The 16,604-nt window shown below is 39.4% G+C and overlaps 1 protein-coding gene across 4 annotated transcripts; it reads right to left on the bottom strand.

The window, feature by feature from the left end:
* Positions 1 to 361: 361 nt before the first annotated feature.
* LOC122657293 (increased DNA methylation 3) lies at positions 362 to 7,652 on the bottom strand. Of its 4 annotated transcripts, XM_043851946.1 has the most exons (5): positions 7,543 to 7,652; positions 6,547 to 6,693; positions 5,069 to 6,319; positions 1,681 to 1,933; positions 362 to 375 (listed from the first exon to the last, which is right to left on the bottom strand). In XM_043851946.1, the coding sequence occupies exons 3-4, from the start codon at positions 6,021 to 6,023 to the stop codon at positions 1,683 to 1,685; spliced, it is 1,206 nt and encodes a 401-aa protein (XP_043707881.1). In that variant the 5' UTR covers positions 6,024 to 6,319; positions 6,547 to 6,693; positions 7,543 to 7,652; the 3' UTR covers positions 362 to 375; positions 1,681 to 1,682. The 4 variants fall into 4 exon arrangements, with proteins under 4 accessions (XP_043707881.1, XP_043707879.1, XP_043707880.1 ...); XM_043851944.1 differs by lacking the exons at positions 362 to 375; positions 7,543 to 7,652 and having other exon boundaries at positions 1,634 to 1,933; positions 5,069 to 6,060; positions 6,150 to 6,319; XM_043851945.1 differs by lacking the exons at positions 362 to 375; positions 7,543 to 7,652 and having other exon boundaries at positions 1,634 to 1,933; positions 5,069 to 6,060; positions 6,252 to 6,319.
* Positions 7,653 to 16,604: the final 8,952 nt, after the last annotated feature.

Here is a 16,604-nt window from a genome sequence, read left to right as displayed (position 1 = left end):
AAAAGAAACAAGAAAAGGTGGACCTCTTCTTCGCAGACTAATTAGCAGATTTGGACTTCTATCAGTGCCACTAATCATAATACTGTTACGAATAGGCATCTTGAGATTTCTTGGGACCTTCCTCTTATTGCTTCCCGTCCCAGTAATTTATATCCCCTCCATTGAGCTTTCTTCGTATTAGTATTAAGGGAACCTCATCTTGTATGGCCTATTAGGGTGGTTATTGTATCCTGTTTTTTCTTTAAATATGTTTTTCACTCCCCCAAAAAATATATATATCTCCCTTATTTGTTAACCCACCATTTTCCTACTATTGGAAATTTTCAATATCTCCTCTACAATAAAACTATAGGAGACCAGTGTACAGCTTCAAGCCTTGGAGGAGGGGGTATTATAGGAAACATAAAAAATAAGGGACATATGAGAAATTTTACAAGAAGTGGTGCTACAATAATCTGAGTCTTGTAAGGAGTACCCGCATACAATTTTGAACTTAAATTGATATTGTACTAGTCTTTAACCCATAACTGACTTTAAACTTTATTTTCCTTCTCAAAATAGACCTACATCTTCTCGCAAGGTGAAGATAGAAGAGTTGAACCCATGAATTGTTGGGAGCCTACACTTTATCTACAAGGCATTGATTGTTTTCAACTCACTCAATTTGATTGGTGATATAATTGTTGGGATTTCACAATCACATAAACCCACTCAATATCCAAAGGTCAAAATTGCCACATCATTTTGACTGGTGATAATTTTGTAGACTAAATGAGAGCTTATCTTGATGTCGCCATGAAGTGGCATTTTTCCCTCATCTTTAATTGGGCAGGGTAGGGGCACAATTCTTGCTTGCAAGTGCTAGAAGCATGCACCAATGAGGATGGTGGGACAAGAGGTCTTTTCCACGGTATAGGGCTAGAGAAAGACACACGGCTTAGCACAGCACTCGCATGTCCAGCTTTTTCTCTTTTTATAATTTTAATTGAGGAATGGGTCTTTTTCTCTTTTTATAATTTTAATTGAGGAATGGGTATGAGAGCAGTACACCATAAGCTAGCACCCTATGTGTCCATCTATCTCTTCCCCTTTTGAAATGACTCCTTTACCCTTAAAAGGATGAAGAGAGAGAGAGAGAGAGAGAGAGAGAGAGAGAGACATAGACACATAGTACACCCTTTAGATAACCCAGAACTTCCTTCGCTCCATTAGTAGGTATGCAAAAACCAAAGTTGAATCCATTGCATTCATAATATGTATCTCAAAAGGTTAAAATACCTTGTTTTAACATTTCTACTAGAATCTCTCAATGCTAAAATTTTAAAAATAAATAAATTTTTTTTCTTTGATCTTCAAAAAGGGCATATCCGGTGCACAAAACTCCAGCTACTGCAAGGTCTGGAGAGGGTCATAATGTATACAGCTTTACCCCTGCTTTTGAAGAGAGACTGTTTCCAGACTCTTTGATCTTCATTTCCTTAAAATAAAAAATATGGCAACCAGATATGATCATTCATCTATTGCTAAGGAAATTCGAACTTTTAGAAAGGGGAAACAAGAATTACAAGAGGAAAAGAGTCAGCCAGTTGAAAATGAAAAGAGATGAAAAAGAGAGTCCGCTCCATTGTGTATGATATAATTTAAACAATTTATCTATATTGTTGAAGGAAGAGCAGCTACATCTATGCACCAGGTATTTTGTATTTCATCACTACAGCTTCAAGGATTCCATCTGATCTGAAATCGGGTGAAAACAATCTTGGGTCCACAGGTCCAGGCAGACTGAAAGAGACTGTGAACGGTCCAGGCGGGCAAAGGTGCTGGGTCTTCATCTGAAATAAACGTGAATGTCTAAGGACAGATCTTTCACCTGTCGCCATCACCCCTCGGATATGGACCTTCCCGTTGTGTTCAATCTCACAACTAAACTGACCTGCTCAGAAACATCCATGGTATGAATGAGAACCCAAAATAAAATGTAATAGATTTGCCAAGCACTCTAACTATAATCTTCCTGAGAGAAAACATGAGTGATAAGTCACACAAGTGAACGTTCAGTGAAGCCAATACAAGGCAAGAAGAAATCATCTCATGTATTATTTCATACAAAAATTAGGCTACCAAGTACATAAGAATCACCATGTACATACAATACTACCCTTTTAAGGTTTTTCCCTGCCCTTGTAATGGTGTGGTCTACTAAAAAGTTGCAGAAGATCACAACTTGATACTCCCAACATACTATCCAATTAGCAACTGGACACCAATGGTTCGATGGGTTCAAAACTACTACTTAGTACTTAAAGACCATTATGAAGAAGTGACAAAGTATAGTGAGTCTGATGCCACTTCATGAATTTAGTAGGAAAAGATCCATGAATATCATTTTCAGTACCTTGCAAAAACTTCCAATCACTTTTGAATCACCATGTACATACAATACTACCCTCGTAAGGATCACAACTTGATACTCCCAACATACCATCCAATTAGCAACTGGACACCAATGGTTCGATGGATTCAAAACTACTACTTACAAGACCAATGTGAAGAAGTGAAAGTATAGTGAGTCTGATGCCACTGTCACTCACACTAATATTCCCCAGTTCTTGTTCATCTTTAAACAGATGGCTGGCAACTTCAAGAATTTAGTAGGAAAAGATCCATGGATATCATTTTCAGTACCTTGCAAAAACTTCCAATCACTTTCAAAGATGTTTTTATTGTTTTCTGATCAGACATTCAGAAAGAACAACAAGAGAAGAGCATACATTTAGATTTGTAACTTGAATTGGTCACAAGTTGAGAAAGTATGAACCAACACCTTCTTTCCATCCATCTTATTCTACTGTTTGAAATGTAATAGAGGCAGCAAGTATTACCAAGGATATTTATCAACATCACTTTTTCTGCTGTATCCTTGATTGCAGTCAACTAGTGTCTCTCCACTATGATTTTTTTTCTTCTAATTTTTTGGTGGAAATTTTCAAGTAGTTGTAGAAAGAGAAAATTCCTATGTTTACTCCATGCTTAATTATTAGATATAAACCCAAATCATGTACATCTTATTCACTTTACCATAAGGTTTGAATTTCTCTCTTGATATGCCATTATGCATTCAAGTCCAGACTATCCCATTGCGTATGTACTAACCAACAAGAGTTTCATCAGACATAGAGTGGTCATTCAATAATATAAACAGCTCAGTGCTCACAGCTTAAGAAGGAACCACACCCCCCCCCCCCCAAAAAAAAAAAGAAGGAGAGAGAAGCTTAAGAAGAGAATGAACCTACATAAAATCTCCTATCCCTCCACTCTTCCTCCAATCCCCTCTCTCCAACCCATCTTTGCCAGAAACTTCTTTGACAATTTCCTCGAGAAAGAAAATATAGAAAGTTTTTCTATGTTCCTTCAACAATCCACAATAAAGCTATAAACAGGTGATCCATTAATCCAATCATGTTCAATTCTGCGCATGAGACTAATAACCTTTCAAACGACACCACAATCATGCAACAAACAAGCTTTGACAACCCAATATAAACCCTAAAGAACATGAGGGACTCCTGCTTCTACTTCAAACTCCTATTCCTTGCCATCAATCTGTATTTCTTTTGGTGTTATATCTTCCATCAATGTCATGGAAAGCTTTTTCTGATTTTCCCCAATATAGATCCAACCCATAGATCTCTGCAATCTTGTTGAATTTTGTGGTACATTAGATTTCCATTGACCTCACTTCCTTTGCTTGAATCACCAAAACAATATAGGGATCCAGTTTGCAACAGATTTCCTATACAAAATAACATCGAATAGCAGCAATCGCTGAGCCTTTGCATGGAGCTAGTGATTCCTATGCAATATGAGGAACTGTATATTCTTCTAGTTGTGTAGAACTGTATATTCTTCAAGTTTGTATAGATGACGACCATGTACTCTCCACTCTCTAGGGTTTACAACCATTAGAAAATTTTAGTTAAGTGGATGTACTCTTTTTTAGGGGTTGGGGGGGAGGGGGTCAGTCTAAGGAGGATTAGATATGAGAGGCTATATGTGTCTTTGTGGACCAGAGATGACCTTTTCTTTTTTGTTTTTGGGGGTAAAACATATGACCTTCCTTTTAATTATGTAACTTCATAACGAATACAAAACTAAACGACTATAGGGGACATCAAGGAGCAACATTTGAAACCTGAAAACTCTGATCAGCTTGAAGATCTGTCAACTGGAGACTTTGAAGGAAAGAAAAGAATGCATCAAGCTTACTAGCAGTCTTTATCAAGAAAACTTAACTGTCGAGTTCGTATGAGATGTACATCTTGTTTTGGTATTGCCAAGTGGCAATGTATCTACTCTAGTGGTAGGGTGAGGAAACTTGAAATATCATTCATCGATGATCAATGACCATGCCTTCTGAGGCAAATATAGACACCACAGAAACTCTATTATGATATTTGCTTTGATCTACTAACGAAGTTGTCAGTCCATAGTCTGATCCAAGGCATTAAGGACAATCAACAGACCTACAAATGAAGGAAGAACCAAACCCAGAAAAAGGAACAAAAATAAAAGAAGGAATTGTCCAAACCAATGTCTGAACTTGGGCCTAAATTTCTTCCCCTTATCTTCGCTAAATACAAAACAAGAACACTGGACTGCTTTGAACAACACCTTTTTCTTTGTTGGAGGGGGGGGGGGGGATGTTGGTCAACTCTCGAAAATATCAAGATACAATTTCAAGAAATAACAAAGAAAAAGGACAAAAGGTTAAACAGGGAATTCTGAGTTTCAAAAAGTTTCCAAAAACCCAGAAAATTTAAGCTACATGACATATGAAGTCATTAGAGGAAAAAGAGGGTCGACCAGTCAACTGCGTTAATCATGTTACTGACAATGTTTTGTCCTATGCTGCCAGGTCCTGCGGAGGGGCCCGGTTCAACAATTTACCACCTCCACTGGTCAGGCCACTTGGACTTTTATAATTACATCTTTAAAAATAACAATGCATATCAATGAAAGAGTAAGATGTAAACTAATACAATGCAAAGAGCAGGGAAAACAAACCTACCTTGATCTTTCTTGACACCAGGCAGAGCGACTCGAAAAAGATATGCATCCTTACTTATTCCTATGTCAACAAGACCAACAGGTGGTCCGGCTCTCCCTTCTTTTGCAGTTCCTGTTAAAATGATAGAGGAATTTGAGTTGCATTGTTCCAACTTGGGAGTGGAGAAAAGTGACACCATGGAAGGCCCACCCAACTCAGAGGTCCTTATAGAAAAACTTTCTTCAATTGGATGAGCTTGTATGGGTATAGGACAAAGTTGAGGCAGGGTGTCCATTTGAAAGGGATCAGTATGGCTCCTTTTCTTCATTCCAACTTGATGTTTTGCAGTGGCACTAGCACTTCCACTGAGAACCCCTTTTATTTCTGTTTCCTTACTCATCTTGTCTTGGTTACTTTCTTCTTTGTCAGTTCGGTACCCATGGGAGTATAATTGGACTTCTCCTATATTGATCTTAATATCATACATGCCAGTTAAATGCCTGAACTTTTCCAGATCCTCTAATTTAATGTATGAAGTATCAGGGTTGTCAATCAGAATGGTTCCATTGACCTTATGGCTACCCCTGTACCTAGTCTGCTTATGAAGATTCAGAGGGAAGAAACTTGTAAACTGCTGGCTATCTTCAAGCAACCCAGACCATGGAGAAGATAATTTACCTTTGAAGTACATGTATAGTGAGTGCAGTTTTAATACTGCACTTGGGTGTGCATGCCGCAAAATGTAGTAGTATAAATTTTCTACTTGAGGAAGACTAACAAATGAAGAACCTAAATCATTCAAACTGTATGGGGGCAGACCTTCAGCCATTCTCTGGGCGGCTGATCGCCTTGGGATATCAGTTTTGACATCAGGGCCCAAGAAAGTTCCCATAATGAAGTTGATCAAGAATCTCTGGTCATTCGAGGATGCTTCGACCAACTGTCTAGGATGGTTGTTATTTTCTTGACTATCCATCCCTCCTGTTCAGCTTCTTTTTCAGTGCTCAACTTACCTATTTCAGGAATTAAGACAAAATTAGAAATAAGTCCAACAGGTGGTGAATTGTTAAGGAGCAGAAAATTGAAGCATAGTGGAGATAACCACTAAACCACATATGCTATGACAGGCGGATCCTTGCTAAGCCTGGCTTTATGCAAAAAAGCTCCAGCCCAAGAGGGTAAAGCTATTGATCTCAAAAACAACCTGGCCTGTCAAGCCTCTAGCACCAGGTTGCCTCTGTTTGAGACCAGCAAGGTCGCCAGTCGCAAACCCTACATCAGAGGATAATTATGTATAATCTTTAATTGAAAAATAAGAAAGACTTTCTCAAAAAATAAGATGAAGATAAAAGGCAACAAGATTTTCAAATCATAAGAGGAAACACTACAGTGCAGCAATCTGAAGGAACAATAAAAGTGGAAAGAAATGTTTCAGGACAAAGTTAGAGATTGCTTATGACATTTGTACCATCTTGTCTTAAGGAGGCCAAGCAACCAACCTGATTCTCCTCAAGAATAACATCATCTTTGGAACCACCCAGTAAGACATATAATGAAGAGTAGCAATCACGAATCACGACATGCTCATAAAATGAAGGACCATGAATACTGTTACAAACAAATTTCATTCTCGAGTCTTGACCGGCCTGCGAGACAAACAACATATTCAATCCTAAACACAAGAATCATAGAGAGAAGCAAATCCTGAAAGCCAAAATGAAAAAGACATGATATAACCAGGGAAAGATGATTGATCACCTTCACAAAGCATACAATTTTACTGCAACTGATATAACTAGGATATATTGAACTAGGCAAGTGTCTTGTACTGGATGTATGCTAACTCACCAAGCACATCTAACAAATCAGAACACATAATTTTCGTACTCGCTAATCTCTAAGTGGCAATATCAGAACGAAGAGAAGAACTAGATGCTGGCTCAGGAGCATACTGCACATATTGCCCTCAACAAGCTAATATGTCATGAAGAAAGCATGGAAGGCACCATTTACCACCCAGTTTGTGAGGAACTGTGGAAAACTCTTCTGAATCTATTTAAAACTCTGATCTCAATCAAATAATCATAAATCTGGAGATGAAGTATGGACATACTGTTGACATGTTACATAACAAGCTAATCCAAGTTATAAGAAATAAAAATAACATCAGTAGTACTGCGAAGGCTTAGGTCAAGTAATTTTGATGGATTACCATTGCAACTAGTCTTAGTAATCAATACTCAAATATAAAAAAGTAATCCTTCACAAATGATCCACACTTTCGAGCCCATTCAGCATACTATTAACAAGGATGTATTATCATTGCAACTACTCTCAATCATCATAATCCACAGTTTCTAGCCCATTCAGCATACTATAGACAGCATGATGACCCTGACATCAACAAGATTTAATTTGCATACATTTGTATTGAACCAATTGCTTTCATGAATATCAAGATAAAGTTCCTTTTCCAAAAGCAAATTGTGACTCACCAAAATTTAAGCATGTCTTCTGCTTTAAAGTCAAACTTTGATGACATTCCAAAAACCTGACGACCAAAGAAACACACCTTGCCTCTGGAGCAATAAAAAATTTAACCCTCCTGCAGCAATGCCATGTAAACCACCAAGTAAGAGAAAGGAAACTACAAGGAGAGGTTTCATCATTGATTGGCATAAGAAGATGGATGAAATTTCATGAGTTAATCAGAAATAAGAGAAAAGTTATACTCAAGATTGATCATCGACACCTCATTCTACCTAAATCAAAACCTGAAACAGAAAACAGGTTGAACAGTATTTGCTACAAGACATTCACCAAAAAATGGCACAATTCTAACAAATCTTGACCAGGCATACTGTTGCTGATGCTATCTTCACCTGTTAATTTGTCTCTTTCTAGTTGGATGTGAAGAATTTCTTCTCCACAGTGATCTAAACAGGTACAATTGCATGAAACCACTTCAAATATCACTTATTCTGACCTTATTCCCGTACTACTAGAAGAGATGTCATGGGTACTTCCATACCCTCCTTTTAACATTGAAATACACATGTTACTTTGGATTCTCTATGCACTCCATATAATGAAGTGCAAGGGAAAATCAAACTCTTAAGTAATTGAGATTTCAAGAAACAAGAAATATCAGCAATTCAGCATAAAAAAACATAAAAATAACAAAAATAGTATCAATATGAAAATCATTGTCTGTACTATTGCTTCAATAATAGACAATTGAGCTAAGTTGTATCGACAAAAAACAAGATGGTATAACTAGTATTTGATGTAGATCGAATCATGAAGAAGAAAGGACCAAAACAGGATTCAGCAAACCAGCAGCCTGTCCAGATTTTCCCCCATCGAGCCAGCACACTTGTGCCATATTGTGAAAATAATTAAGCCCCTATAGCCAGGCCTATTCTGTCATCGATCAGCAACTCTTCAAAGAGATATTTGGCAGATCTGTGGGGCCCATTACCATGTTTTAATAGGACTTGGGTGGAAGCCTATTACTACCATCTTATTCTATTTTGTTTCTATTTTTGTTATCAGTTTTAAGGAAGATTTTATTCAGCATTCAGTTTCCATTTTGGGTGTAACTAGGAATTAGAAAGAAACCTAGGCTAGTTTCAATTTTCATTGAATTGAATTTATTAAGATAAGTGTCACGATGAGGGGGTCTGTCCCTATTGTGATTAGTTGTTATTTTTATTTTATTCTTTTCCTATTTAGGCTAGATCACTATTCCCTAATTAGACTAGATTTCTATTTTCTGTTTTCTTGCTGCACAAGGACTTACTTTCCTTGTTTGATTGTACTTCATTGGTTATTATATAAGGGTGGTAAGGGGGACTGCTAAAGTAACGATTGTAAGCTCTCTAGCAGTCTCTCCTGTCTTTCTCCCTCAATCTGGTGTCTTTCTCTCAGCTCTCTTCTTCTTCTTCAGTGGTCCTGATTATCAAGGTTAACATTTGTTGCATGGTATCAGAGCTATGAAGAAAAAGGTGGAAAAAAAAAAACTGAAAGTCTGAGAAGAGAGGTCCCTGCAAGTCTTGAAAAAAAAAGGACGAGTCTCTGCTGTTTTGATGATATATGTATATATATATATGATCATACTGATTTCTTGTGATTTCCACTTATGCTGTTTTATCGTTGATGGGTTTGCCGCTGATAAACCTCTTGCAAGGAACATCCTACATGAATGAATTGGTTTGAAGATCCTGATTTGCTGATCGTGATTTTCCTGGTGCCGTTCGAAGAAGTGGCCAATGGTACCTTTGTTTTCCGCTGGTTTCTGACCCAAATCTCTGCTTGTTTCGCGCGAGGGTAGAAGAAGATTTTTTAGGCCTACTTTTCCAGGCAGCAATTTGTTCTTGGAGTTCAACGAGGGTTGAAGAAGATTTCCGCGAGATAACGTTTCCTGTTGGATGCGTGATTTCCACGAGATAAGGTTTCCAGATTACCGCCGCCTCCTCTCCCTGGTTCTCGGTTGCAGTGGGCCAGTGGCTAGGGTTTCTTCTCATTGAGTGAAGGACTAGGTCTCTCAATTGATTTCGTGAGGACTTCCTCTTCAAATTGTCTTCCATTACGAAGAGTACTTTCCATATTGTTTTGCCCTTTATTTTTTGTGTTTCCATATCTGCCCCTCCCTTTATGCCTACTTCTATCAACATCCATATTCAGTGTTATTGCCAAGTCTGTCCCTACACAATAATTACTAATACTCTATATGTCCCCTTGCCTCTTTATTTACCAATAGCCCCTTTAAATTTCTAGGATCTACCAAACTGCCATTGCCTTTTTATCATTGGACTCTTGTTGATTTACCAAACGTGAATATATTGTTCTTATCTGCTCAAGTCACCAGTTGGAGATTATTATTATTTTGTATCCTCATGTTAGGATTAGAACCTTGCACGATTTATTATTTAGCAATTGAATATATAGTACATTCGTAGACGATCTCTACAAAGAAGGAAAGATAGAGATTGAGATACAATGTGACTCTACATGTGATATGAATTGATAATAAAGAGATCTAGGTGATTTAGGCATCCTAGATTGGAGAAGAATCGAATAGAGTTCCTAAAGGAGGAAGAACTCTATTCCGGTCAATATACCCCCTCAAGTTGGAGGGTCAGGTGGATGGACCTTCAGCTTGTCACATAAGAACTGGAATCGACTCGTAGAGAGAGGCTTTGTGAGAGCATCGGCAAGTTGATCAGATGTAGTCATGATCTAAACAGAGAGTTGGAGATTGGCGATTGGCGACATGTTCGCACACAAAATGAAAGTCGATCTCAATGTGCTTGGTACGAACATGGAAGGCCAGTTTCACCAATAAGTAGGTGGCACCAATGTTGTCACACCATAAGATAGGAGGAGCCTTCAGAGGAAATCCCAACTCAAGAAAGAGAGCTTCCAACCAAAGTAACTCTGCAGATGTCTCGGCAAGGGCTTTATACTTGGACTCAGTAGAGGAGCATGCAACTGTCGTCTGTTTGCGAGATTGCCAGGAGATCAAATTAGGGCCAAGAAAAATGGCGTACATGGGTACACGCCTGTGGAGCGGCGATAAGAACTACTGCCAGCCCAGTCAGTAATCAGCATCAAAGAACGCTTGCAACTTATTGTCTGAAGAGCGTTTAATGAGCAAGCCATAGGTGCAAGTATGCTGCAGATAACGTAAAATACATTTGACTAAGGACCAATGATCTTCCGTCGAGGCAGACTCTGTTAACAATGAAGGCCACATCAAGCTGAGTAAAAGTAAAACACTGTAAAGCTTCAACGATAGATCGACATTTTGTGGCATCAGTCATAAGAGTACCCCCTGAAGATGAAGCCGGTGGAGTTATGGACATCGGAGTGAGAATGGGTTTACATGCACTCATGCCAGACCACCAAAGAAGATCCCTGATATATTGAGATTGAGAGGAAGTACACCCTTGGTATGAGAAAGGACCTCAACCCCCAAGAAGAAGTTTAGGGGTCCTAAATCTTTAAAGGAGAACTCGGCAGCCAACTGGTTCAATAGAGTAGTCACCTGAGAGGGAGTGTTACTGGTAACGATAATGTCATCAACGTAAATAAGCACATAGACCATAGAACCACCTTTCCTGTAGATAAATAAGGAGGGATCGGAACGAGATGCAGAAAACCCCAACTGAAGCAAAAAATGGGATAACCTGTGAAATCAGGCCCGGGGAGCCTGCTTGAGACCATAAAGAGACCTGTGTAGCATGCAAAAATGTTGTGGTTTGGTAGAGTCCTCAAAGCCAGGCGGCTGGGCCATGTAAACTTCTTCAAATAGAACACCATGTAAAAAGACGTTGTGAACATCAAGTTGTTGAATGGGCCAGCCTTGAGAAATGGCAATAGCAAGAATAGAGCGAACCGTTGTAAGTTTCACAACAGCGCTGAAAGTTTCTGCGTAGTCAAGGCCCTCTTGTTGGTGAAACCCTTTAGCAACAAGGCAAGCCTCGTACTGTTCCAATGATCGATCAGCTTTCCGCTTAACTCTGTAAACCCATTTACATCCAACCAAATTCATATGAGGAGAGCGAGGCACAAGAGACCAAGTACCATTCCTTAGAAGCACATTAAACTCATCGGACATAGCCTGCCGCCACTCAAAAAATTTCCGTGCTTGAGAGAAACACGTAGGTTCATCAAGAGGTGTGGTGGTGGATAAGGAATATAGAGGTGGAGGGCGGGTGGTGTGAGAGCGAAGCTGAATGGGATGCAACCGTGATGGGGCAGGTAGTGGAGAGGAGATAGCAGGGGTGGGGAGCGGGGGGAATGGTGCACCAGGTGAGGGGATAGTCATAGAGTTGTAGAGGTCTATGAGAGGACAAGTTCGGGGAGGAGGTGCAATAGAATCTGTAGTGGAGGGTTGAGAGGGTGTTGTATGATTCAGCTGTTGGTGCGAAACCTGGGTCACAACCCTGTTGGGTTCGCTTATGGGCTCACCCAATCAATGAAATTCCCAATATGAGAATGCAATGGCAGTTCTGTAATTAACCTGAACTTTAGAATCGACAAGAGAGTGAAATGGGGTGAGATAGTAGTTGAAATCAGCTTCTTAAATAAAGGGCATACCCAATGCACGAGGATCTCGCCACAGCGAGATCTGGGGAGGGTCATAATGTATGCAGCCTTACCCCTGCTTTCGCAAAGAGGCTGTTTCTAGAAATGAGGGGCAATAATGGAAAGTCACAATAGATTGGAAAGAAGGGACTAACCAAAGGGCTGGAAGGGTATCTTCATAAATAAGGGCAATAGCTTTAATTAATAACCAAGGGAGAGGCCATCTTCATCCTCTCGACTTGCATAGAAGGCAGCAGAACAAGATGGACTTCAGACGGGAGAATGCACTCATGTGGCCTCCTTGGGTTGGCATGGGATTTCAGAATAAGGACTCCAACTCACAACCCTCTTAGAAACAATCAACAATGGATGGTAAGTAATGAGTTTAATTTTCTGCAACTATTCTTGGCAATAGACATGAAATCAGATTCGAAGATGAGTTAGAACCTCCCAATCTTCGACTCCTTTCGGTCTCAAACTGGGTGAACTGATGTGCATATGCAAAGAGAAAACTATGCCCAGAATCTGAGAGCATAAGGTGTTGAATCGAACGGGATTGACCGACCCGAGTTGGGCTGCCAGTATCACTTAATGACTGAAACCAAGAAGTAACAATAGAAAGACGTTTTCCTTCCAATTCGACTAGGGCATTTTTAACAACATTCTTAATTCAAGATTCCAAGTAGTCATCTCATTCCACATTTCCACATCGCACGGAAGAAATGGGGGAAAATCTCGCACAACACAGCCACGCAAGCTCTCACAAACTCAATTCATTATTCCATTCATCGAATCTGCCCAATGAATTTGGTTATGAGCACATTTATAAAAACTAAATGGGTTTGGATGGTTACGCATGCCACCCCTGCTTTCCAAAATAATTAATAAGTAAACCCACTCCGTTAACCTGGGACTAAAAACGTTAGAATATATCATATGTTAACCAAATTGCCCTTCCTGCTAAACTAAACCTCTTTCTTCCATTACTTGGTCTGTGGAGCAAGAACAAACCGAGGAGAAGCCCTAAGCCCCTAACAGCTACTACACCTTCGAGGTGACCACCATTCATGCCGCTGAGCTGAAACAACCCACCAATGGCTTCCAGCGACCTGGAAATGTAGAGCTGCTACTGAGATCTGCTACCTGCAACTCCTCCACTCTTTCTTCCATGCATGTTTTATTATTCTTTTTCACATAGTTTATCGTTTCAGAATCGGTTACATTAAGGTGGAACTAGGGTGAAGATGATAAGATTAAGAACCCATTCAGTTTCAAATCCTTTTTCTGTTCTGAATTCTGGAATCTGCTTTAGTTACCTTCCTTCATGGAGGGAAGAGTAAAAAAATTGAACCACTTTCGCTTCCACTGTTTTCATTTTTCTTTTTAAATTGATAGTCAAAGCAGAGAACTGATTCCGTCGGTTCCAACCAGGAAACTCTAACAGATGTAATCATATGAAACAATGAACAACCATGATCATCTCTAACGGAATGATACAATTCAAATTTCTTCTTTTTTTTTCCCCAATTTTGCTCCTATTGAAAATCTACTCTTGTTTCTAAATGAAAAGAACAAAAATTCTTACATACAAAATCTAAAAATACATACAAGATGTTCTGTTTGTCACTTTGTTTATATACTAATAGTCTGAAAGTCAATTTCTCTTTACCAAAAATAAATAAATAAACTCAATTTCTCTTTCTCATCCCTTCGATTTGGTTGGGAATGATTCATTCAATCAAACAGGATGAGTGCGTAGAGATAGAATTTCAAGAGAAGAAAAGAAGAAGAATCTCAAAAGAAGACAACATTGGTGACACCAAAATCGTCAGAATTGGCAATGGAATGATGGGGCCACAATTCCCTGAGAAGCTTGAGAAGCAACTGTGCCTTGCGCTTGGCTCACACGCTACTGCATCCCTCTGCAACTGCTCTAACGCTGAGCACAGTGACAGCAGAGCACCCACCGTGTACTCCATCACTCTATTTGATATCTTCAGTATGATCTTCACAAGAATCGGAACTGTAGCACGTGTAAAGAGAAGGCCGCGCAACTCGTCCACACCCGGCACAACAGCTCCACCGTTGCCAGAGCTTGCTCCGCCGAGACCGCCTTGATCCGATTTTGCTTCACCAGGCACAACGTGAACAATGCCTTTATCCCGACCTTCAACGCTCTTGGGTATGCCAACGGATGTTTCAATATTGTCGTTATCCCTTCCACAACGTCCTCGACATTTCCGGTCATGATCTGATGCTCCATGGACTGAGTTCCCGTGACTGCCATCTCAAGGAGTGCCGACGCATTGACTCAGACTTCGATGGACAAGCTTACCACGAGCGCGAGAGGATGATTAGCTTCTCGAGACAAGCTTACCGCGAGGTCACGGCGGGGAAGATGAGCTGCAGGTATATTGTCTGGAGATGTTCTTGCGCAAAGATGATGGGACTTCAAACCCTAAACGGTGGATTGTGTTCTTGTGCATAGATCATGTCATTCTACCTTATCAAGGGTATATTGTTCATAAAATGTCTAAAACACTCTTACCGATTGCAACTAACGGGAACAGCTAACGGAGTGGGTTTACTTATTAATTATTTTGGAAAGCAGAGGTGACATGCGTAAATATCCAAAACTCACAGGTGGATCTATGATTACACGATACCTACGGGGATGTACATGTAAACTACCCAAACTAAGGCTCTCTTTGGTATGCTTTTTATTTTTTATTTTTGCCTATTTAACAAAAATCATTTGTGAAAACCATTTTTGGTCAAAACATAAAAATCGTTTGGTAACCACTACACAGAATAGATTGTAGACAAAGAAATATGTTTGGCATACCTATGTGCATAATAATTTTTTGAAGTGGGTGGGTGAAGAGATGCCACCTTTAACCATCCTCCTTCGCAAAGCATAAACTCAGAACCAAGTTGTTGGGTATCAATCTCTCTGGATTTTCCTTATTTCATTTTGGGATTTTGGGTTTAGATCACCCATCCATATGCGATTTAATCCCCTAAGATCCAGATCCGAAAGGTTTTTGCAAATCAAAATTGAATTAGAATTGTTCATTTCCACCCAAGATCTCATTTTTATTGACACTAATTCATCGTCGGTGAAGGAAAACTACCTCCATGGCAAATCTAGTTGTCAAGTTTGACTCATATACCTTGTTCAGGGATCAGGGCTAAAGTAGATCCTTTCTTTACAACCCACGGTAGCAGCAAATAAGTGTATGTGTGTGCGACAACCTCAAACCAGAGACTTTTTTTACTTTCCCAAACCAGGAAGAGAAACCGATCTTGCAAATTGGGATAAGGTGCCATTTGGATTTCATCATTATAGGCACAAATTGCTCCATGGCAGGACCAAAAAACAAAAACACAATCAAATTAGGACTGAGTTTCCCTTCATCTATTGCGAAGAACGAATTCATCATCCTGGCATTGGTATTGTCAGATTGCCAGAGATTGCAGACGGAGAGTAGTTTCAGTTTTTATATATATATATATTTTTTTTGGTGAAAGAGTAGTTGCAGGGAAAATAAGAAGAATGGGAAGTGGCAAATAGGGTTGCAGGAAGAAGAAGATGAGGGAGCGGGTGGAGTTGCAGGAAAAATAAGAAGAATGAGAAGTGACGGATGGGGTTGCAAGAGGAGGAAGAAGAAGAAGTTGGAGGAGGAGGGTCGATATTTCTAATTAAACAAGGAAATGACGCTCTTACCCTTCGATTTTAAGACCTATGAGCACGTGCTCATTAAAGTCCCCGCATAAATAGTCAAAAGTGATTTTCAACGAAAAACCATAAAAGGCTTTCGATCTCTTTTTGGTTTTTGGTTTTTTTTTTTTTCAATCTTTTTAAAATAGAAACAGGCTCCATAAACGATACCAAAGACACCCTAAACTGAAAGTTTCGTAATTATAGTCTAATGCTGGAATAGAAATAAAATCTAAATAAGTAGAAGTGCAATGGAACTCTAGCCTAAGTAAAAGATTACAAGATAAATCCAAATAAGTAAATAAATAAACTACTAATATTCTACTAGACCCAAATTCCAATTTGAGCCCGGCTCTAGGTCAGAGTTTTCAAACAAGTTCAGCCCGGTCCAAAGAAATGTTCATGCATCAATTCCCCCGCTGTTGAGAAAAATTTACACATGATTTTGTAGAGCAATAAAAATAAAAGCACACAAACGAAGGCTAACTGCTTCTTGTCTACAACTCGAATAAAATCCAACATATGAAGTTTTGGGGTTGCATCCATGGCTGGAAAATTGTGGGGAATAGCCTTTGCTCCACTAGCTTCCAAAGGTATTTCTTCCACAATATTCTTGTCTCCCGTTGCCACTATTGGTTGTTCTTGTCGAGGCTGCATCATCAGTATTGCCTCTTTCAGCTTTGAGCAAACCTTATCAACTAATCCTTGAAGAACGAATGTTTGGCACATGTGAAAAGGTTGTAG

The sequence above is a fragment of the Telopea speciosissima genome, chromosome 4 (assembly GCF_018873765.1).
Source record: "Telopea speciosissima isolate NSW1024214 ecotype Mountain lineage chromosome 4, Tspe_v1, whole genome shotgun sequence".
Lineage (NCBI taxonomy): Eukaryota > Viridiplantae > Streptophyta > Magnoliopsida > Proteales > Proteaceae > Telopea > Telopea speciosissima.
Note: the sequence above shows the minus strand (reverse complement) of the source record. Positions and strands in the feature narration are given on the sequence as shown.